The following is a 24,983-nucleotide window of genomic DNA, read 5'->3' on the forward strand; positions in this document are numbered from 1 at the left end:
TTACTTCTTTTTCTTTTTAGTCTTGTCTTTAAATTTTACCTGGGCATATTCACAGTCCACTTCCTTTTTCACATTCTTACCCCCCACTTCATCATACAGGCCTCCCATCTCTAGTGCATTGCTCACAAAATTTCTGTTAATTCCCTCCACAATGCACTTCTCCTCCTCCAGATAATAGCTACCAGGTGAATTCAAGTCCACAGAGGTTTCTTCCTTCTTTTTCTTGCTCTTGGTCTTCCAGTTCACACTAGAGTAAATTGCTTCACACTTGTCGCCTTTGTTCTCAGAGTTTTTGCTTCCTCTTGCACCCACTGGCTCAGCGCTTGGCAAGTTGGTGCTACTTGGCTCAGCAACTACTTTAGGGTCAACAACGCCTGCCTCTCTCAACCTTTCAACATTTGCATAAATGCTCTCCTCTGTTGTGTTTGGTGCCTAAAATTGCATAGTAAATTTCAGTGAACATTCCGGTGAAGATCATCTATTCATTCTTGTGTAAATGTAAAAGTATCACACCTTTAAAAAAAACCTTAAAAATAAAGTTAAAGTACCTCATTTCCTTCTTCAGTCGGAGGCTGAATCATCGCAACTGTGTTGTTTTCATCTATTAACCCAACTTTCGGCTTACAGTGATTCGTCTGAGTCCTGAAAAATAAAGTAAAATATCAAATATATATTTTTACAAATCATACACTGCAGTTTTTCACTGCTCACTTTTTAGGTCACAGGATAAACTCATGATGATATATAGTGGTGTATAACAGCTTGCTATGTGAAAACTAATCTGAATGTTAACATACAGAGGTCTTGAAAATGAAAACATATAATGTCAGTGTTTTTAGACATGAACTGTCCAATAAACAGCTCAGACTGATGTTAAAGTTAGTCAGTGTTGTTACCAATGTTGAGTATGTTTTCTGATGGATCAAGCCCAAATATACACAGTAGTTGCACAGTATCAGTATTCAGTTAAAGATCACAGAAAATCAGGCCAAATACAACTTAGTAAATAGTAAATGCTGTGGGTAGTTTGAACAATTTTAAGTACCAAATTGTGTCCATACCTGATAACAAACAGCAGAACACACATTAGTACTAATAGTAACACTACAAGAGTGGAGACGATCACTGGATACAGAACTGAACCTAAAAAAACAAAACAAAAATAAATATAAAAATATACCATGTAAAAAAATTAATAAATACATAAAAAAATCACCCTACTTAATTTTTAATTGTATGCATGACATACATAATGTGTTTTGTTTTTTAAACCCCCTGGGTTTGTTCAAGATTACTACCCTTTCAGCTTGTTCGTGGCCAAAACTGGCCACCATAGAGCCCAGAGGGTTAATTAGCCATATTACTCAAAAATTATGTGGTAAAACAAACTTATTTCAAATTCCAAGGTTTTAAATATTGGATTTTGTTTTTGAAAATCACCTGCTCTTTACCAGGTCTTAAAATTACATATATACAGCCTCAGCTGAACTACAAAACATAACATGGTATACTGTGTCATTACTGAACAAAGACTAATCCAAATTTCAGAAGCGGTGTGTTACTGCTTCCATAGGAATCACAAGAATAGGTAGCAGCCAGATGCTGATAATCAAGCACTGGATTATTAAACTTCATTTAATGACCATCAGCAAGCGTGAACATGTTTATAAAAGCAGATCTTTGTGGCAGTTTGCTGGTCCTGAACATTCAGGAGTGTGTTAGCACAATACCAATGATATAAATGTACTGCAAAACATTACATATTTTATGAAACTGGTAGTGAGTCGACTGTAGCTGGATTAACCCATCCCTAACTGCTTGTGTGGATTAGTGGAATTCCTAAAGTTATTGACAGTAAATTTATTGTAAATGAATACTAACATTTAGGGTAAAATCTTGATAATATCTCTTAACTGGCTTTGTAGAGCACAGGATATCAGTGACTAAGGTATCAAATCTCCTTGATCTCCACTGCATCATGTATGTGGGTTAAACAAGAGTATTTACAGTTGCACCAAATACAAACCTTGAGGTTCTGCAGAGCTTTTAAACTTGCTCATACAAAATTGTTGACTGGCAGATCCCAGAGAGTTGAAGCTACGGCAGAGCAGGGTGGAAAAATGCTTCACATGTGGTTGACTCAGAATGAAGGAGCTCCTGTGACCTGTGATGTTTAGAGTCTCACTGAATATTTCAAATCCACCAGACTGATTGACAGGTTCTCCATTCAAATACCACTGTACAGCAGGGGAAGGGTTTCCGTCAGTGTCACAGGAACAGTTAACTTGACTTGCAGTTTTAACACAATCTGATGAAAACAGGATCTGTGGAAGAACTGTCATTGAAAGAAAGTGAGAGGAGTCAGTAAAAAACAACCTTGATGATTGAAAAATATTTGCAAAAATTACTAAAAAAAATGAACTGACAAAGTGACCGGTAAAATGCTGTGTGTAAAGATGGTCATGTCTCAAACTGATCTGGAGATAACCAAAAATGTCAGAAAAATGGAAAACACTCATGTGTTGTTACAATTTCTAACAAAAATAGTATAATTAAATTTTGAGATACATACAATGAATCTCAAGCTGAGTCACATTAGAACGTTCAACTCCGAGCTTATTTTCAGCCTTGCAGAAAAATGTCCGTCTGTTTCTGAAGACTTGAATGTTTAAACTGGTTCCTGTTCCAATTAAAGTCTCCTGGTCTCCATCAGCTCTGTACCAGGTGTAGTTCCTCACTGCTGGGTTGGCATTACTGCTGCATGTTAGACTCACATTGCTGTTGTCTGGTACTGGACCAGAAGGACTGACTGAAACTGTGATGTTTTTAGGTGAATCTAAAGAACGAGTATTAAAAAATGAAAATTAGTTGTGTATTGTACATTGGGTATTACACTACCTGTCATAAAGCCTTATAAATTTATTTAAAAAGATGACATCTTAAGAATGCTTGCACCTTATTTTAGCCCACTGCCTAAGTCTTCTGAAGATAAAGTGTTAGTTTAGTGTTGCGCATACACTAAAGAACTATTTAAGATAATTTTGATCAGACAAAAACTGTGGTATTTTAGTTGAATCCAAAAAAAAGCAATAACACAATCACTTGTGGATGGATATTAACGTGTATTTCACGAAGTCTGATTTATGTACTAAAACAACAGTTTAAGAATGCTGTACTTTTTAATTTAAAAAAATACACTGTTTCTATTTGTTGAGTATTGGAAAAACATGGTATATAAAACTCTGTTCTAATGATCTGACTCTTTAATGCTGGGTTATACTGATGATATGTAAAGCAGATGTGAAATGTGATATTTACACTGAACATCTATTTGAATGCTGCTGGAACGTCCAACTCCAATCTCATTTTCAGCCTTGCAGAAAAATGACCGTCTGTCTCTGGAGACTTTAATGTTTAAACTAGTTCCTGTTCCAATAAACGTCTCCTGGTCTCCATCAACTCTGTACCAGGTGTAGTTCCTCACTGCTGGGTTGGCATTAGTGCTGCAGGTCAGACTCACATTGCTGTTCTCTGGTACTGGACCAGAAGGACTGACTGAAACTGTAATGTTTTTAGGTGAATCTGAAAATTAAGTATTGAAACATGAAAATTAGTGATGCAATGTATGTTGGGTATTACACTACCTATCATTAAGTCGTATGTGTGTATTTTAACAGTGACTTTGCATGTTTTCCCTGTGTACTCTGGCTTCCTCTCACAGTCCAAAGACATACATTTAGAGGGGTTAGATTGATTGGCCATTCTAAATTGCTCATAGGTGTGAATGTTAGTCTGAATGGTTGTCTGTTTCTCTGTGTGGCGCTGTGACAGATGGGCAATCTGTCCAGGGTGTGCTGCTCATGCCCTGTTACGGCTGTGATAGTTATAAACACACTTCTAAACCTGGTGGAAAGTCTTCTCAGAAGAGTTGAAATGATTATAGCTACAAATAGTCGGCCTACATCATATCATACACCATATTTTCCGCATATAAGGCGCACTTAAAATCCTTTATTTTTCTCAGAAATTGACAATGCGCCTTATGTATGAATTCTGGTTGTGCTTACTGACCTCGAACAGATTTTATGTGGTACACGGCGCTCAAAAATCTGTCAAAAAATGTTTTTGTACGACTTTGCTAAGCTACGAAGCTGCACCGCTTGATGGACTGTTAGAGCATCACAGCTACTGTAGTTAGGAGCCTAGCGGAGTAATCTGGGTCCAGAATTCCGTCTGCTTCAGGTCCCTAAGTTGAAGAACACTGCAACATCATTGAGAGTTATAAACGGTCTAAATTCTTTTGTCTTTAATAAAATTATCAGTGTTTCTGTTTTACCAGGTGTAACAATTAAGTTTAACATCCAGACATCCATGAAAACAGAATTTATTAAATTTAACGCAGTTTAGGGTTGCCAACCGTCCCTTAAAAAACGGAATCGTCCCGCATTTCGAAACAAAAGTACACGTCCCGTATTGAGCTAATAAGGGACGCACTTTGTCCCGTAATACAGTGAGAATTAAAAGTAGTCTATAAATGTTTATGGAATTAACGCTTTGTTTGAAAACATAATTCTCGGCCCCTCTCCTGCTTTGTGACCAATGAGCTGACAGCACACTTATGACAATTCGAGTATGACAATTCAGATTACCGCTCATCTCATTGGTCGAGGAAAGGTCGCTTGCGGAGAAAATACCGGAAGACAACAGATGACCACAACAACAAGCATGGCTGTCACTACCCGATCTGTACCGGAAACCCGATCGGTACCCCGCATGCGCAAATCTTACGTCACTTCCTCTCTTTGCCAACATTGCGACATTCAATACATTTGAATGATACGGTTAGCGCCCGAGGGCGTTCCAAGATGGCCGAGTAAGTACACGCTTACTGCCGAGCTTAGCAAATGTAACCTTATAATACGGTAGCAACACTGTGTCAACTCAGACCTTAGAAGCTTTTACGGTATTTAAGCCAGAAAAGGACTGATTTTGATCAATTAAGAGATAAAATGTCACAGCGTGACAATAAAAGACCCTCGTCTAACTCCAAGACGAAGCTACTGCTAAAGGCTAATGCTAGCCAAACAACCGGGTCGGTGAACCCACTGCTTGACAACTGCCATGACTATACGGCTCTTTCACTACCTCTCCCAATAACTGAGGACGTAATGGACGAGTTTCCACCTCTACCCGTCTCACCCAGCCAGTCTCCGGCGCCAAAGAAAGCGATGCACTCAAAGGGAGATAGCGTGGATATTGTTGAAACTCTATCAAAACTAATAAACGAAAGAATGGATAACCTTGCACTACAGATTGACGGGATCAGAAAAACTGTGGACTTTGCATGCGAAGAGATAAAAGATGTCAAATGCAGAGTGGGCACATTGGAGCAGAAAATCTCCAAAGAGGAAGAGCGTATGGATAAAAACCAGCAAAGAATCACAGATCTCGAGCGATATTCCAGACGGTGGAACCTCAGGCTGTTTGGTGTCAAAGAAGAACAACAGGAGGATACATGGAAGGTTGCTGTTGAGATTTGTCAGGCTACATTGCCTGAATGTAAAAAATAACTTTATGACACCATTGACACCGTACATCGGGTCGGCTCCAAACGCCCAAACAACACCAGTCCCAGACCTATTATCATCCAGTTCATCTCCCGCAGAACCAGAGATAGCCTGTGGAAAGCAGCTAAGACATCTCCATTCTTAAAGGAAAACCGGGACTTGAAGTTTGCTGAGGACCTTTCCAGAGAAGAGAGGGAGCGCCGGAGCAAGTTGTGGCCCATTATCGAGAAGGCTCGCAGAGAAAATAAAAAGGCCTATTACGTCGGATGCCGGGGTTTTGTTAATGGGACAGAAGTTTTCCCGTCTTCAGAATGAGAGGTGAATATGGGGGAAGCTAAGGAATGGAAAAGACCCTACAATGTTGCACAGTTGCTTGGACTTGGTTGGCTGTTTTTCATTGATCCTTCTGGCGTTTTGGATCATTAAGTCTATGCCTCATTTATAGTGTGAGGACACTTTAAGTTTCAGCACCAGAGTTGTATCCTAAAAAATATTTCGTGTATTTCTGCCGAGTTATTTTCATCCTTGCAATGCTCGGTCCCTTAGTGAGGTTTATTTTTTGTTAAGCACACAATATTGGTTCTTTAAATTTCTAGCTATTTATTTTTTGTTTTCTTAATTGTCATTTTCTATTGTTTCCCTAAATGCCAGGGGGTTGAGACAGATCTGTAAACGTAAAGCCTTATTTTTGTTTGCTAAGAAATATAAAAGTCATTTTTGTTTTTTCCAAGAAAGCCATTCTGTATCTGCTGATGTGAACTTCTGGAAGTCTCAGTGGGGTAACGATGTTTGGTATTCGCATGGCACAGAGAGGTCAGCTGGGGTCACAACTCTCAAAGGTAGCTTCGAAGGTATTGTTCTACATTCAGATTGTGACTCTTTGGGTCATTATATTTGTCTGATAGTAGAATACAATCACTCCATTTTCATAATTGTCAATTTATATGGCTATAATACCAAACCTGAAAATGATAATTTAATTGACTCTTTAGATACAAGGATTAGTTTTTGGCTCTCTAAATATCCCAGTTCAAACTTAATAATTGGAGGAGATTTTAATGTTTCACTAAATGACACTATAGACAGATGGCCACCAGCACAACATTTTAGGAATAATTTGAGATTGGAAACATTTATGGATAAATTTAATGTAACTGATATTTGGAGAGACAAATTTCCTGATGATATATCTTTTACCTGGAGTAACCGTTCTGGTTCAAGGAAATCACGTATTGATTTCTGGTTAATATCAAGTAGTCTATCAAAGGACAGTGTTACGGTCAATATCCTTACAACTCCACTTACGGATCATAGAGCAATATATATTAATCTGCAACTCTTTCCTACTATTGCAATTAATAGATCCTCCTATTGGAAATTAAATAGCTCGCTTCTGAGCCATACAATTGTAAAATCTGAAATTACACGACTGTTAAAACACTTTATACACAAGGCTAATATTGAGAATTCCTATAGCACAAACTGGGAAATTTTTAAATTTGAGACAAGTAAAATGTTGAGACAGTATGGGGCAAAAATAGCTAAGTCAAGGGCAGCAGAAGAAGAAAATCTAATTGTTCAAATTTCCGCAATATATCAACTCCCACCAGACGAGGTCTCGGAAGAGGATAGATTACATCTTAGGTCCTTTCAATCTAAACTGGATGAGATTTACCGCCAGAAAGCTGAAGGAGCTTTCGTTCGTTCAAGAAAAAGGTGGATAGAGGAGGGAGAGCAGAATTCTGCTTATTTTTTCCGCTTAGAAAAACATAGATCTAAAACCAATACTATTCATAAATTGAATATAAATGGTACGGTCAGTGATGATGCAAAAATTATCTCTCAATTTTGTTGTAATTTCTACTCAAAGTTGTATGAATCCAATTATAACGCAAAGGTCGCTACCCAATTTATTGACTCTGTAAACAATGTTAAAATGATTAAAAGTGCTGATAGGCTTTTTTGTGACAGTCCAATTACTGAAAAAGAGATATTGACATCTATTGAATTTCTTAAAAACAACAAATCTCCGGGCACAGATGGGCTGGTGGCTGAATTCTATAAATCATTTTCTTGTCAGCTTGCACCCTTTTTGTTGCAGGTTTATAATGAAAGTATTGAAAGGGGCACTCTTCCTCCCAGCCTTACTCAGGGACTTATTACTTTAATTCCCAAACCTAAGAAGGACCTACTTTTTATAGACAACTGGAGACCAATAAGCCTCCTAAATAATGATTATAAAATATTAGCTCTATTGCTAGCTAGAAGAATTAAATATATTTTGGACGATATTGTAGACGAGACACAGTCTGGTTTTATGACAAACAGACACATCTCCAATAATATTAGACTCGTCTTGGATATTCTGGACTACTCAGCATTAATATCTGATGACTCATTTATCCTTCTCCTGGACTTCTATAAAGCCTTTGACTCAATTGAGCATGAATTTATATTTCTTACACTTCAGAAATTTGGTTTTGGTGATATCTTCTGCAGAGCTATCAAAACTCTGTATTCCAATGCTAATAGTTCTATTAGAATGAAAAATGGCACCACTTCTCGTTTTAGTCTTAATCGAGGTGTACGCCAAGGTTGCCCGATTAGCCCTTATCTTTTTTTACTTTGCACCCAAATTCTTGCCTCTCATATTTCGAATAGCCCTGTGAAGGGTATAAACATAGCAGACAGAGAGATTGTCATCAGTCAATTGGCAGATGATACCACAATTTTTCTTAAAAATGCCAGCCAAGTGCCAATTGCTTTACGTGTAATAGAGGATTTCTCAAAAGGGTCTGGATTGGTCCTAAACTTAAATAAATGTCAGTTATTACCTGTCAAAGAGTGTAATGTTCAGAGTATTTGTAATATAACAGTTAAAAATGAAGCAACATATTTAGGTCTGATTATCTGCAAAGATCCAAAAGACAGAATTTTACTAAATTTCCCCCCAATTATTAAAAAATCTCAAACCAAATTAAATCAATGGTTGCAGAGAGATTTAAGTATAAGAGGAAGGGTATTGCTCTCAAAAGCAGAAGGTCTGTCTCGACTGACTTATGCAGCAATTTCTCTGCATGTGGACGGCAAAACTTGTAAGGATATTGACCGAATGCTCTTCAACTTCCTTTGGAAAAACCGGACACATTACATCAGAAAAAGTGTATTGATGAATGACTACGAACACGGTGGTCTCAATGTTTTGGATTTTACTACTCTAAACAATACATTTAAGATTAATTGGGCTAAACATTTTCTTAAAAATCCGGTATCCATTTGGAATTTTATTCCTCACTACATTTTCTCTAAGTTTGGTGGTCTAAGTTTTATCTTAGGTTGTGATTATAATATAGATAAGCTTCCAGAAAAGCTCTCGATGTTTCACAAACAAGTTCTATTAGCTTGGTCCCTTATATATAAACACAACTTTACACCCCATACGTATTCAATTTGGAATAATAGGAACATAGTGTATAAAAATAAATCATTATTTTTTTCTAGGTGGGTTGAGAAACGGATTGTTTTAGTGAATCAGCTGTTTAATCCTAATGGGCAGCTCATGTCCTACTCAGAATTTTTAAACACCTATAAATTTCCAGCCACACCCAAAGAATATGCCATATTATTTGATGCAATACCTACGGGTATTATAATGCTTTTTAAAGGTATTCAACCTTGCATATCATCTGTTTCTCTCCCCAACCCTTTAGATTCACACATAGGAAGAATCTGTCTAACAAACCACAGTAAAAGTAATAAGAATATTCGTGCTTTGTTCCAGACAGAATCTCTAACTATCCCACATGTGGTCTCTTATTGGAATTCCTTTGTCAGTGACATTAACTGGAAAAGAGTATGGACAATTCCTAACAAGTATCTGGTAACGAATAAAGTGAAGGAAGTCTCATTTAAAATATTGCATAAATTTTATCCTGCTAATCATTACATGACGAAGTTCAAAAGGGACATAAATGTGAACTGTGGATTTTGTGGAAGCCATCCTGAGACTGTGCAACACCTCATCTGGATCTGTTCATTCGCTAGAACATTTTGGAAAGACTTCAGTAGATTCATTGCTGGACATCTCTATAATGACTTTACTGTGAAATGGGAAAATGTTGTATTTTGTTTCTTTCGAAGGCAAAAAAAAGAAGATGTTTACTTTATAATAAACTTATTAGTCATCTTAGCTAAATTTTATTTTCACAAATGCAAATACAGTAACAAAAAACCTGATTTTAAACATTACTATAATGATGTTTTATGTTACATAAAATTGATTAGTGGATCACTTAACAAAAAGGCTATGAAAACTATTACTATTTGTAGTAATTACAAATTATTTGAATGTTTGTAATTCTTTGTATTACACCCCCTGGCATATGTTAATTTTGTTCTGATTGTATACATGTTCTGTATACTGTTTCTTAATAAAGTTTAATATTTTGAAAAAAAAAAAAAAAAAAAAAAGATACGGTTAGCGCCCAGTTAGCTCCTAGCATTTCTCAGCAGCTCTGCCTCCTTTTCGACTACCAGGACATTTAAACAATGAATAATCCGTATCCGCAACAAATTTTTGCTTTTCTCCTCAACAGAAAGCGTTCCCCGATTGAACAACAGCGCCGTAAAATAAGAAGAATGGTGCCTAATGACAGAGTTAATAATACAGACTTTATAATATGTCACGTGAAGATTCAGCAGCCAGATGAAGTGTTTACTGGCAATTGACAGTGATAGCGGACATTATCATCACTTTTCCAACAATCCTCTCCACACAGACAAGCATAAACACACTCGATTATCACTAAATCAAATTTAACACACGTTTGTAACGACGCTAATTCAGTTTACAATAGGGTTCATTCGCTCAGTCAGCAGGTGGCGGTATCCTCGTACACTGGGGAGTACACTGCCATTAAACGAACAGAAGAAGAAGAAAACCCCTGCACATGCGCGGTACGGATCGGGTAGACCCGATTTGTACGGTCTGACTTTGCACATGCGCAGTAAGGATCGGGAGTCCCGATCTGTCACTATCTTTTAATTTTTTTATTTTTGTCTACATTATATTAAATGTTTCATTATCGGAAACATGTTAAGAGATACTTGTTATTCTTAACATCTTAACAGATACTCTGACCTGTAACTATCGTAAAATGCTTCGACCGGAAGTAGACACCTTTCGCGCATGCGGGGTACCGATCGGGTTTCCGGTACGGATCGGGTAGTGACAATGGCCAACAGGGAAACAAACGTCGACACTGTGGTGCAAGTCTCGGACGACAGTACATCTAAAGCTGGGCAGACACTGTGCGATTTTTTTCAGTCACGTTATTCAGCTCCTGCTCAAACTGCACGATTGACTCACAGGGGTTAGAAGTTGGTAGGTCACGATGCAGGTCTCACACTATACCGCCCGATGCTCTGATGCGACCTGAGTGCTCACACTGTGCCTCCATAAAATGAAGGTTATAACAGAAAATCTGTCGCTCCCCCTCTCTGTCTTTCACTCACACAGACACACCACCAGCATCAACTTTGCTAAATTGCTAATGTAAAACATGATCAGGCAGCTGTGATTGAGCAGCAATGTAAATCCAACTATTTTCACGGTTGTTGTGGTCGTGATAATTTTGTGATGCCACATCGAAAAAGCTCGGATGAGCTTTCCAAAGTTCTACAAGTTGTGCCTCCATCGCTTGTGTCCAGATCACAGGCTGCACAGCCGTGCTGCTCCATCTTTTTCACCGACGTTTACGTGTTTGCGCGTGAGCGGCTGTGTTGACACCCTCACGAGCGATTGATGATCGGGAGCTGGTCGTTAGGTGTTAATCGCTTCTGGTTACCCCACGTATACTACACGATGCACGATGAAGGCCAAAATCGGGCCGATCACTCAAAAATCGGCTCAAAATGGGCCAAAAATCGCACAGTGTGAGCCCAGCATAAGCCCAGCATTAGAGCAGCAATGTTTGTTCCCCTCAGAGAAAGAGGGGGGGAAAAGGCTGCAAAAGTACAGGGAGGAATGGGAAAGGAAAACACCTGGCTGGAAAAGTGCACGATAACACCTTTAAAGCGCACTGCACTGTGTGCCGGCGCACTTTTTCCATAGGCATGCTTCTAATGGTGGGCACATGAAGAACATGAGGGGCGTGAAAGCTCGGGGAACCCTTAACCAATTTCTTGTCCACCAGGCCACGGCAGAAGCAGATATGGTATGTAAACACTGGTTTGTGTTTTTTTTTAAACCCTCTGGTTAAGGTTAATATGGGCATGTGCAGTGAATATCAGCGCTATGTGGCCAGAAGATAATATAATTTATTTTGTGTAATAAACAACTGCAAGGATAGATGATTACAACAAATAGATCACTAATACATAAAAGTAATACATAGATGAATAATGATGATGAGTTATGATGCGTAATCATGGGAACAAGTGGGTTTACAAACAGGAGCAGCTGATTAGCATTAGAAAAGCTGAAATAATACCTCAACTGAAGCCGATTGTACTAAATGCACTATATGTGCACTGTTACAAGAATATTTTTCGTTCTATTGTTTTCTATTAATTTATATAATTTTAAGTTAAGCAGGACAGAGTTCTTTTAAAGAAAGATTTACTTATATTCTCAAAAGTTAAGCATGACAGGCTTCTGTTTAAGAAAGAGACCTGTTTTACTGTGTTAATGTTGTCATTTTGAGCTAAAAATAAATGGGTAAATGATCATTTGTTTCCCATATGGTCATATCACAAAGAATATGCATCTGCTTAAATCAAATTCAACTCAAATGGTTAAAAAATAATTTCACACACAAAAAAAAGAGCTACAAAATTCACCACACTGGGAAGGGTGAACTGGGTTGCCCGGCCCTGGCCACGAGGTGTCCCTTATTTATTTTTCAGGGGGTTGGCAACCCTATATCATACTCCATATTTTCCGCATATAAGGCGCACTTAAAATCCTTTATTTTTCTCAGAAATTGACAATGCGCCTTATGTATGAATTCTGGTTGTGCTTACTGACCTCGAACAGATTTTATGTGGTACACGGCGCTCAAAAATCTGTCAAAAAATGTTTTTGTATGACTTTGCTAAGCTACGAAGCTGCACCGCTTGATGGACTGTTAGAGCATCACAGCTACTGTAGTTAGGAGCCTAGCGGAGTAATCTGGGTCCAGAACTCCGTCTGCTTCAGATCCCAAAGTTGAAGAACACTGCAACATCATTGAGTTATAAACGGTCTAAATTCTTTTGTCTTTAATAAAATTATCAGTGTTTCTGTTTTACCAGGTGTAACAATTAAGTTTAACATCCAGCCATCCATGAAAACAGAATTTATTACATTTAATGCAGTTAGAAGTTAGCAAGAAGTTAGCTTGCTAGTTTCCACCTAAAGATGATATTACCATGTTCTGACTGAAAGATTTCTGAAAAAATTAAAACGTACAGCTCTGCCATCACTTCCAACATAAATGAAGACAGAACACTCAACCGCAGTGACTTTTGTAGGGTTACTGAAGTTGGACTATATAATGATGTGCTATGTGATTGCTAGCAACACAGCTATGTTAGCATAACATAAATGCAGTGAAGCTGGGGGATGAATGCTAACTTTGTTCCACTCGATAAAAGTTAATGGGAGGGTTCCCAAAGGTTAGGGAGAAATGCAATCGCATGACAGGATACTGTAAACAGACCAAACTTTAGTCAGGAGAACAACTGAGATAATCCATCCACAATACGAGGTTACTCATTAATATACTGCAACAACATGGGAATAGAGCAGCTGCAAGAGAATTCAACATTAATGAATCAATGGTACAGAAGTGGAGGAAGCAAGAAGAATGAGTTGAGTAAAGTTTGACTTATCTGACCGTGTTGTTTTGCTTAATGCGCCTTATAATTCAGTGTGCCTTATTCATGAAAACAGACACGTTTGTTGACAGTGCACCGTATATACCGGTGCATCTTATAGTCCAAAAAACTACGGTAACCTTTTTAAAATTGAGAATCAAATGTCATTCTAGTTATAAGTGGGTGGGCAGAGGGGCAAAGACTTTTGGAAATGCTGTGTGTATGCTTTTACTTTTTTCTGTAAAAATGCATTGGTTTTTTATTTCTAGACTATTCCAAAAGCTCAGCATGTAAATTTCAGTTCTAATGGTCTGAATCCTTGATGCTGGGTTATACTGATGATATGTAAAGCAGATGTGAAATGTGATATTTACACTGAACATCTATTTGAATGCTGCTGGAACGTCCAACTCCAATCTCATTTTCAGCCTTGCAGAAAAATGACCGTCTGTCTCTGGAGACTTTAATGTTTAAACTGGTTCCTGTTCCGATAAATGTCTCCTGGTCTCCATCAGCTCTGTACCAGGTGTAGTTCCTCACTGCTGGGTTGGCATTACTGCTGCAGGTCAGACTCACATTGCTGTTCTCTGGTACTGGACCAGAAGGACTGACTGAAACTGTAATGTTTTTAGGTGAATCTGAAAATTAAGGAATAAAACATACAGATTAGTGGTGTACTGCACTGTATGTTGGGTATTACACTACCTATCATTAAGTCGTTTATTTGTATTTTAACAGTGACTTTGCAAGTTCTCCCTGTGTCTGTGTTGGTTCTCTCTGTGTACTCTGGCTTCCTCTCACAGTCCAAAGACATACAGTTAGAGGAGTTTGATTGATTGGCCATTCCAAATTGCTCATAGGTGTGAATGTTAGTCTGCATGGTTGTCTGTCTTTCTGTGTTGGCACTGCGACAGACTGGTGATCTGTCCAGCGTGTGCCCCGCCTCTTGCCCTGTGACAGCTGGCATGGTCATAAACACTTCTTCTAAACCTGGTGGAAAGTCTTCCCAGAAGAGTTGAAACTATTATAGCTACAAAGAGCTGGCTGACATCATATCAGATGTCACTTTTAGTTATATGTGTGTGACCAGACAAGCAAAGACTTTTGTATATTGAAACAACAGTTTAGGAATGCTGATACTTTTTTGTGCAAAAATGCATTGGTTTTTTTATTTGATGACTATTCAAAAAGCTCAGTGTGTAAATTCCAGTTCTAATGGTCTGAATCCTTGATGCTGGGTTATACTGATGATATTATACTTGAAATGTGCAATTCACTTGTATTTTTATTTTTTATTCCTATTTATTCTATTTATCCCCTTCGTATATTTTATTTATATTGTCTCTGTATTTATATATATGTGTGTGTGTGTGTGTGTGTGTGTGTATATATATATATATATATATATATATATATATATATATAATATTCTGCAACTCTGTAACTTCTGTCGGTGCTGTACTTTTTTGGAAATCGAATTTCCCAGAGGAACCCACCCGAGGGATTAATAAAGTTCTATCTAATCTATCTATCTATGTAAAGCAGATGTGAAATATGATATTTACACTGAACATCTATTTGAATGCTGCTGGAACGTCCAACTCCAATCTTATTTTCAGCCTTGCAGAAAAATGACCGTCTGTCTCTGAAGACTTTAATGTTTAAACTGGTTCCTGTTCCAATAAACGTCTCCTGGTCTCCATCAGCTCTGTACCAGGTGTAGTTCCACACTGCTGGGTTGGCATTAGTGCTGCAGGTCAGACTCACATTGCTGTTCTCTGGTACTGGACCAGAAGGACTGACTGAAACTGTGATGTTTTTAGGTGAATCTGAAAGTTAAGGAATACAACATACAAACTAAAATGTTAAGACAGTTTTTTTTTGCAGAAGTAGTGTTTATAAATTGGGTACAATGCCTTCAGTATCTATTTTTTCCCATTAAATTAATAACTCATACACATCTAACACCAAACAGGAGAGAAGGGAGCAAACCGCACCAATTTACTCATTTTTTCTTTTATCAAGAAAATTTGTAGAGTGATAGTAAGAAGTTGCTTTGGCCCTTTCTTTCTAAATACTGATGTATCCAATAAAAATCCATCCATCCATCCATCTTCATCCGCTTTATCCGGGGCCGGGTCGCGGGGGCAGCAGCCTAAGCAAAGAGGCCCAGACCTCCCTCTCCCCAGCCACCTCCTCCAGCTTATCCGGGGGAACACCAAGGCGTTCCCAGGCCAGCCGAGAGATATAATCTCTCCAGCGTGTCCTGGGTCTGCCCCGGGGCCTCCTCCCGGTGGGACATGCCTGGAACACCTCACCCAGGAGGCGTCCAGGGGGCATCCTTGTCAGATGCCCGAACCACCTCAGCTGACTCCTTTCGATGTGGAGCAGCAGCTGCTCTACTCTGAGCCCCTCCCGGATGGCCGAACTTCTCACCCTATCTCTAAGGGAGAGGCCAGCCACCCTTCGGAGGAAGCTCATTTCCGCCGCTTGTATCCGCGATCTCGTTCTTTCGGTCACTACCCACAGCTCGTGGCCATAGGTGAGGGTAGGGACGTAGATCGACCGGTAAATTGAGAGCTTCGCTTTTACACTCAGCTCCCTCTTCACCACGACGGACCGGTGCAGCGTCCGCATTACTGCAGCTGCAGCCCCAATCCGTCTGTCGATCCAATAAAAATGATTTTTCTTTGTCTTTTTATTGACTGACTGAACAATGCAACTTACAGTCACTTCACCAACTTTATACTTCTTTTTACTGAGTGTCAAAAACTACCCATTCATCATCTTCCAGGGGGGTTGGAGCCTAGCCCAAATGCCACTGGGTGAGAGGCAGTGTACACTGACACAGACAGTGATTCTGTCCTGTGGGCAATTTTAGAATCTCCAGTAAACCTACCCCTCCGTCTGTGGGTGGGAAGAGAAACACCACATAGAAAGGCTCCAGCCAGATGGTGGACTTTTTTGATACTTCTTTTTCTCTGTGTCTTATTTAGAGTTTGGTCGCCATGGCAATGATAAATGCCCTGGTTCTTACATACCACTATTCTACTCAACTTAAACCGCTTCATACAACATGCCTCATCCATTCACCTAATTTATGTTTAAGTGTTTTCTAATTAAAATAATATCGAAAGTGTTTTGTTCATCGGATAACAGCTTATCTAAATATCGTTACCCGAGGATATTTGGTGTGCAAATTGGCTCCACTCTGCATGCCAACCTTCCAAATAGTAGATAACCTGCTCTACCTTCTGAGCTACACCGGGCACGTGCGAGGGGCGGCTTGAGCACCTGCCCCTTTCCTGATGGGTGTCCCAAATGCCCTTTTCTTGAGGCAATTGTTTTATGTGTGTTTTATGCATGCGGCGCGTCTGCGCAGAAACATTGGGTAGGATGTTTTTTGAGGCAGGACGCACATTTTTTGCTGTTTGAGCGGTGCCCATATGACAAGCCATTTCAGCCACGAGTTTTCTACGCGAGTTTTCTAACACGTCTGATTAAGAAATGCCGTAAAAAACACTGTTTAATGGCGTTGACCTGACAGAATACCGTATTTTACACCAGGAAGTGGCGTCTTAAACGCCGTTTCTGAACGGGAGAAAAAAAACACACTTTTACCTGTCTTTGAACGCCACTCAGCAAAAAATGGCATTCAAAGACAGATTAAAAACTGTTTTTTCCGGCGTTCAGTGTCAGCTGTGAAGGCGTTTAAAACGCTGTTTACTTGAAACTATGCAGGGCCTTTCCCATGGCGTTAAACTGCATTTCTTACGCCATTTCTTAACCAGACGTGTTAGAAAACTCGCAATATTTGGCAGAAATGGCTTACCATATACAGAGCTGTAGAAGAAGCAAATTAAATGGGAGACGCAGACTGATGCAACAAAAACCAGTTAGGTGTACATCGTACACTTAGTATGCGTTCACAGCATACACATAGTCTATAGCACAGAGATGAACCTTATTATTACATGTTGGTAAGTTGTCTTGTGACAACTGACAAATTGAAACAGATGAGCGTGCTGTGTGTGAAACAGCGCAACAAACATTACCTGTCCTTTTATTAACTGCACAAGTAGTGCTGGTCATTAGCTGCCAGCTAACTGGGTAAGGGTCTGTAGCTCTGCCCACCGTTTCAGGGAACAAATTTAGTTTTAAAGTAAGTTACAGGGCTTTTCCTGCCTTCCTGGAGGGCTTATATTTCACTGAACAGAATCTAACACACATATCCAAATAATTATGGATTATTATAATTATGATTTTTAAAAAACACACCCTATGTTATTAAAGAAAATACATTAAGAAACAAAATATATTAGATTTATATTTCAAATATGACAAAATGCTGATTTTACAAAATTATTGTATCTTTACAGTTTAAACATTTGTGCAGGCAGAAAGCTTATTAGAGTGTACAGTCAAACAAATTGAATCCTCATAAATACATTATTTCATGTTTATTACTTAATTTGTTTATATCCATCACTTTATTATTATAGCACTAGGAATAAATAATGAGGGAATTATTCTGGATCAGCACCATGATACAAACTTGTGGCCATAGTATATACAGTATTCTGAGAAGGTTTTTTATGAGTATAGATTTTTTAAATTATAACTCATGATGTGATATTGTCCAGACATGCCCTGTAAGGACATGAGGAGGAAACAGTGTTAAAAGGAGTTGTGTGAGGCAGTGGATCTCTCACCAGTTACATTAAAAAGAGCACAGGTATCAATAACACATGTACCAGCTGTTCCACTGCAAAGGTATTCAAGTATAAAAATAATAATAAACACAATGTTTTGGTTCTATAACATTTTCTATTATTACTTTATTATAGAGGTACAAGAGTTGTTAAGTGTGGATAATTAAATAAAAGATTAGTGCAATAGCAAAGTGTGCCATGTTGTCAGATGGACAGCAAGTGGAGAGTGATAGATGAGATGAGGAGATGGAAGAGAGGCAAAGAGTGATTCACAGGCAGAGCCTAGTTTATTTCTCACAGTTTTATTGCCTTATGGTTCCAAGCGCTGTCACCAATCTTTGCATTTCATTATTATTTCATAACACTTGTTTAATCAGCAACCATTTCTCATATGGACTTTTTACAGTCTCAGATCAGCACAGCCCTGCCCTCCAGTACTATCAGCAGCAGGAGCAGCAGCAACCCCTCAACAACAACATTGTACCCATCAGGTAAAACATGGGCTAAGTTTGCTTTGCATTGTCCCCACCTGATGACAGTGATATAGTATGATGATGTTCCATATTAGATTCCTGATGGTTGGTGGGTGTGGCTTCAGCCTGGTTCTATGTGCCCCTTTTTAACTTTGAGCACCGCCCCTTTAAACATCTCTGCACAGCCCTGAGCTACACCCACCCCAGCCACCCCTCCTGAGCTAAAACCAACCAACCTCACCTCCCCTGAGCTACAGTCCCACTTTACCCAGTTGTGTTCATCATCCATATTTAATGAGTGTGTATTTATTGCCTCTATCTACCCACATTTCTTTGTTGCATTGAACTGTTGAATATTCATTTTCTCACTCACATTTGTCCTGGTTTGCATTCAAAGACATTATTGGCTACCATCTGGATTTTTCTGCTACACCTGAACAAAGGTTGATTTTTTATTTACTATCTGTGGCCTGAGTCTGGAACTGGGGCCTCATTCTCACATCACATAACAGTTATCTGAATTTTGTTTTTTTAATAATTCTGTTTTACTGGTTGTGTATTCACAAAACAAATATCATAACTTGGGGAAAATACATGATACTATATATAGTAAGTGAAACTCTGAAACTGAAAACTGTAAAGTGAAAAGCAACTGTCAAATGTGACTGACTAAATGTAGTTTTACTCTTAGAGAGAATAAATAACAGATCTAGATAACTGTATTTATTACTAAATACATTACTACCACTATTTAAACGTTATTACTATTTATTTCATTTGAGAAGAGAAAAATAAACTCACATGAAATATCAGGAGTTAAACTTGCTTCAGCAGTGACATCAGGGCTACCATCTTGTTTCTGGTAGACAGCAGTGCAGGAGATTTTATTTCCATGATGGAGGTGAGAAGCAGTGAAATTCATAACAGAGGTCCTGACTTTAGTTTTGTCCTGATTCTCCTGCAGTGTCTCCTGACTCTGACCCAGGTTAGGGCTCCATGTCAGAGCTGGAGGATGAGACCAACATGGAGCTGGAGCAGAGCACGTCAGACTCACAGAGGCTCCCTCCTCCACCTCCACTGTGGATGGAGTCAGAGTCGGTGAAGGAGGATCTTGTGGTGGGAAGAAATATTTTCATCAGTCAATAAAGAAATGAGCAGTAATTAATTTCAGGGGTTTTTTTGCTGTGTAAAATCCAGTGAATTCACAATGTCAAAGTAAAAGCAGCTTGACTCGTGTCATTTATTCACATGAATTGTCTTTATATGGATATAAAAACTTACCTATGAATGAAATATCTACACCAGCTTGTGTAAAAGTGAATTTCAGTGTATTATTACACTCCAGTCTGAAGTAGTATTTACTTCTTTGAAGAAGACTTGCATTATTGAAAGTTGTGGTGCAGTCTTTCTTTGTTAAGTCTCCTCTCATTTCTTTAGTTACAAGCAGTTTTGCAGCTCCACTGACCCAATATGCTTCACATGTATGATCTAACATGTTTTTATAGCTCTTCTCTACGTCAAAGAAGCAGGGGATGATCACACAGGTTCCACTCACGACATTTATATTCTGTGGCACTGTGATCCCCCACGTTCCACCTGAAAAAGATAATGCTTTTAATTTCGTTACAATAATTGGTATATTGTACTACAGTCGATTCCATTTTTTCTGCTTCTCCAGTTGAAGGTCGCTAGGGATCTGGAGCATGTCCCAGTTGGCATGTGGCAGGAGGCAGGATACACCCTGGACCAGTCGCTAATCTGTTACTGAACTAACATATAGAGACAGATATCCATTCACACTCTTACTCAAGTCCGGGCAGCTAACAATCACTAGTTAACCAAACCCTGTGCACATCTCTGAACTGTGGGAGGAAGCCAGAGTGCCCTGACAGAACCCAATCAGACAGGAAGAATATGCAAACTCCACACACTACACAGTGTCCCCATTCAATCATACTAATAGAATCTATTTGGATAATAGTCAGGGCATGTAATCAATAAAGTAGGAATATTAATGAAATTGAAAGGTAATTTGTTCACTTTAATATTATGAAAGACAGACATACCAGCTTCTTTTGCACTCTGACTGAATTGTTAATGGAACGTGCCACTACATACCATAAAGCCAAGTGACAAAAGTAAAACTGCTCTGCAAATACTTTCCAGTTTGAGCACCAGAGTGAAATTAAAAATGTATACAAACGCATGCGTAAAGTGAAATAACTAATAAATTATTTTTTTTTTAAAAAAACCCTACATGTTAATATGACAAAAAATAAAAATTGTAGTTTAAACTTTAAAAAATTGTCAAATGTGACTCATTACATGTAGAATTGCTTTATTCTAAGCCAGTATTAGAGAGTTCCTACAGAAGTAAACAATATTGCTTGGAAATTGTATGTTTTACTGGATATTTTAGGTCATATATTCTCAGAAAGGAAGACCTGCAGTTGACTTTAATCATTAAGACAATCATACATCAACGAAATCAATTTGTGCGAACCCAGCCCAATTTTTACTCTTTAAGTGTTCGTGTGTGTGTGTGTGTGGGGGGGGGGGGGGGGCTACTTTTAACTATGTAAAGCACTTTGTGCTACATTTTTTGTATGAAAAGTGCTTTATAAATAAAGATTGATTGCTTGATTGATTGATTGATTGATTGATTGATTGATTGATTGATTGATTGATTGATTGAAAGGAGAAGTTTGTATATTTATCAACATTTAGGAGATTAAGTCTTCCATTATGTTTTGCAAATCCCAGAGAAGTCATGATTGCAGAATAACTAAAATCATTACGTTACTAGCTGTTTTATGTCTAATTTGAACAAAGCCAAGAAAAGTAAGTCAATAGCAGTGACATTATTTATAGTAGAGGACAAATAAACTTACTTGAAATATCAGGAGTTAAACTTGCTTCAGCAGTGACATCAGGGCTACCATCTTGTTTCTGGTAGACAGCAGTGCAGGAGATTTTATTTCCATGATGGAGGTGAGAAGCAGTGAAATTCATAACAGAGGTCTTGACTTTAGTTTTGTCCTGATTCTCCTGCAGTGTCTCCTGACTCTGACCCAGGTTAGGGCTCCATGTCAGAGCTGGAGGATGAGACCAACATGGAGCTGGAGCAGAGCACGTCAGACTCACAGAGGCTCCCTCCTCCACCTCCACTGTGGATGGAGTCAGAGTCGGTGAGGGAGGATCATCTGGCAAAAAGATCAGTCAATAAAGAAATGAGCAGTAATTAATTTCAGGTTTTTATATTCTGTGTAAAATCCAGTGAATTCACAATGAAGTCAAAGCAGCTTGACTCGTGTCATTTATTCATATGAATTGTCTTTATATGGATATAAAAACTTACCTATGAATGAAATGTCTACACCAGCTTGTTTAAAAGTGTATGTCAGTGCATTATTACACTCCAGTCTGAAGTAATATTTAGTACTTTGAAGAAGACTTGCATTATTGAAAGTTGTGGTGCAGTCTTTCTTTGTTAAGTCTCCTCTCATTTCTTTAGTTACAAGCAGTTTTGCAGCTCCACTGACCCAATATGCTTCACATGTATGATCTAACATGTTTTTATAGCTCTTCTCTACGTCAAAGAAGCAGGGGATGATCACACAGGTTCCACTCACGACATTTATATTCTGTGGCACTGTGATCCCCCACGTTCCACCTGAAAAAGATAATGCTTTTAATTTCGTTACAATAATTGGTATATTGTACTACAGTCGATTCCATTTTTTCTGCTTCTCCAGTTGAAGGTCGCTAGGGAGCTGGAGCATGTCCCAGTTGGCATGTGGCAGGAGGCAGGATACACCCTGGACCAGTCGCTAATCTGTTACTGAACTAACATATAGAGACAGATATCCATTCACACTCTTACTCAAGTCCGGGCAGCTAACAATCACTAGTTAACCAAACCCTGTGCACATCTCTGAACTGTGGGAGGAAGCCAGAGTGCCCTGACAGAACCCAATCAGACAGGAAGAATATGCAAACTCCACACACTACACAGTGTCCCCATTCAATCATACTAATAGAATCTATTTGGATAATAGTCAGGGCATGTAATCAATAAAGTAGGAATATTAATGAAATTGAAAGGTAATTTGTTCACTTTAATATTATGAAAGACAGACATACCAGCTTCTTTTGCACTCTGACTGAATTGTTAATGGAACGTGCCACTACATACCATAAAGCCAAGTGACAAAAGTAAAACTGCTCTGCAAATACTTTCCAGTTTGAGCACCAGAGTGAAATTAAAAATGTATACAAACGCATGCGTAAAGTGAAATAACTAATAAATTATTTTTTTTTAAAAAAACCCTACATGTTAATATGACAAAAAATAAAAATTGTAGTTTAAACTTTAAAAAATTGTCAAATGTGACTCATTACATGTAGAATTGCTTTATTCTAAGCCAGTATTAGAGAGTTCCTACAGAAGTAAACAATATTGCTTGGAAATTGTATGTTTTACTGGATATTTTAGGTCATATATTCTCAGAAAGGAAGACCTGCAGTTGACTTTAATCATTAAGACAATCATACATCAACGAAATCAATTTGTGCGAACCCAGCCCAATTTTTACTCTTTAAGTGTTCGTGTGTGTGTGTGTGTGTGTGTGTGTGGGGGGGGGGGGGGGGGGGGCTACTTTTAACTATGTAAAGCACTTTGTGCTACATTTTTTGTATGAAAAGTGCTTTATAAATAAAGATTGATTGCTTGATTGATTGATTGATTGATTGATTGATTGATTGATTGATTGATTGATTGATTGATTGAAAGGAGAAGTTTGTATATTTATCAACATTTAGGAGATTAAGTCTTCCATTATGTTTTGCAAATCCCAGAGAAGTCATGATTGCAGAATAACTAAAATCATTACGTTACTAGCTGTTTTATGTCTAATTTGAACAAAGCCAAGAAAAGTAAGTCAATAGCAGTGACATTATTTATAGTAGAGGACAAATAAACTTACTTGAAATATCAGGAGTTAAACTTGCTTCAGCAGTGACATCAGGGCTACCATCTTGTTTCTGGTAGACAGCAGTGCAGGAGATTTTATTTCCATGATGGAGGTGAGAAGCAGTGAAATTCATAACAGAGGTCTTGACTTTAGTTTTGTCCTGATTCTCCTGCAGTGTCTCCTGACTCTGACCCAGGTTAGGGCTCCATGTCAGAGCTGGAGGATGAGACCAACATGGAGCTGGAGCAGAGCACGTCAGACTCACAGAGGCTCCCTCCTCCACCTCCACTGTGGATGGAGTCAGAGTCGGTGAGGGAGGATCATCTGGCAAAAAGATCAGTCAATAAAGAAATGAGCAGTAATTAATTTCAGGTTTTTATATTCTGTGTAAAATCCAGTGAATTCACAATGAAGTCAAAGCAGCTTGACTCGTGTCATTTATTCATATGAATTGTCTTTATATGGATATAAAAACTTACCTATGAATGAAATGTCTACACCAGCTTGTTTAAAAGTGTATGTCAGTGCATTATTACACTCCAGTCTGAAGTAATATTTAGTACTTTGAAGAAGACTTGCATTATTGAAAGTTGTGGTGCAGTCTTTCTTTTTTAAGTCTCCTGTCATTTCTTTAGTTGGCTTTAGTTTTGCATTTTCACTGTTAAATGAAGTTGAACCAATCCAATATGCTTTACATGAATCATCTAAGTTATTTTTATGGTTCCTCTCAACATCAAAGGAGCAGGGGATGGTCACACAGGAGCCTCTCAAAACATTTATATTCTGTGGCATATTGATGTTGAACGTTTCACACAGTGCACCTGAAACACAACACAATGAATTGTAAAAAATAAATGCAAACAGTAATTTACAGCAACAGTACAGTTTTAATTATTGCAGCCTTTATCCAGAGTTATCACTGCTGCTAGGACTTCAGTGTTTAATTCAGGTACAAATGCTAAATATTTTTACTGTTAAATATCTAATAAATGGACACCCTTTGTAGTTTAGTAGATGTTTCATGTTAAATAATAATCTTTACATGATGCTGATTTTCTTTCACTCACCCTGCAGCAGAGAACTAATGAGAAGAAAAGTCAGAGTTCCAGCCATCTTGTTACAAAAAAGTGAAGTTTAAAGGAGTCTGAAGTTTGCACAGGAAACAATTTACATGATTATTTGTTAAACATTACCAGTGACAAGCTGTTATGGTGAAAAGTGAAGTAAATTATTTTTTTATGTATTCTGTTAAAACTCTCAAATGATGTTTGAGAATATTTTTAGTGCGTTAGCTCAAGATAACAGCGTGATACAGCACATTTTTTCACTCAGTAACAGGGCTCATTATTATCTTTAAAATATGTGACAATGACAGTAATGGTAATTTTGCAAAGCCCAGCG

At 38.3% G+C, this 24,983-nt stretch overlaps 1 protein-coding gene across 1 annotated transcript; it reads right to left on the reverse strand.

Moving 5' to 3' along the window:
* On the reverse strand, positions 1 to 24,695 carry LOC308406041 (uncharacterized protein; the record flags this gene model as incomplete). Its single annotated transcript, XM_080896846.1, has 16 exons — positions 1 to 432; positions 549 to 642; positions 1,062 to 1,143; positions 2,027 to 2,335; positions 2,573 to 2,851; positions 3,319 to 3,582; positions 5,596 to 5,707; positions 13,761 to 14,062; positions 14,990 to 15,253; positions 19,411 to 19,719; positions 19,891 to 20,205; positions 21,501 to 21,812; positions 21,968 to 22,282; positions 23,595 to 23,906; positions 24,062 to 24,403; positions 24,650 to 24,695. The coding sequence occupies 16 exons, from the start codon at positions 24,693 to 24,695 to the stop codon at positions 1 to 3; spliced, it is 4,089 nt and encodes a 1,362-aa protein (XP_080752972.1).
* Between the last annotated feature and the right edge of the window lie 288 nt (positions 24,696 to 24,983).

This window comes from Rhamphochromis sp. 'chilingali', assembly GCF_963969265.1.
Source record: "Rhamphochromis sp. 'chilingali' genome assembly, chromosome: 11".
NCBI classification, from domain to species: Eukaryota; Metazoa; Chordata; class Actinopteri; order Cichliformes; family Cichlidae; genus Rhamphochromis; species Rhamphochromis sp. 'chilingali'.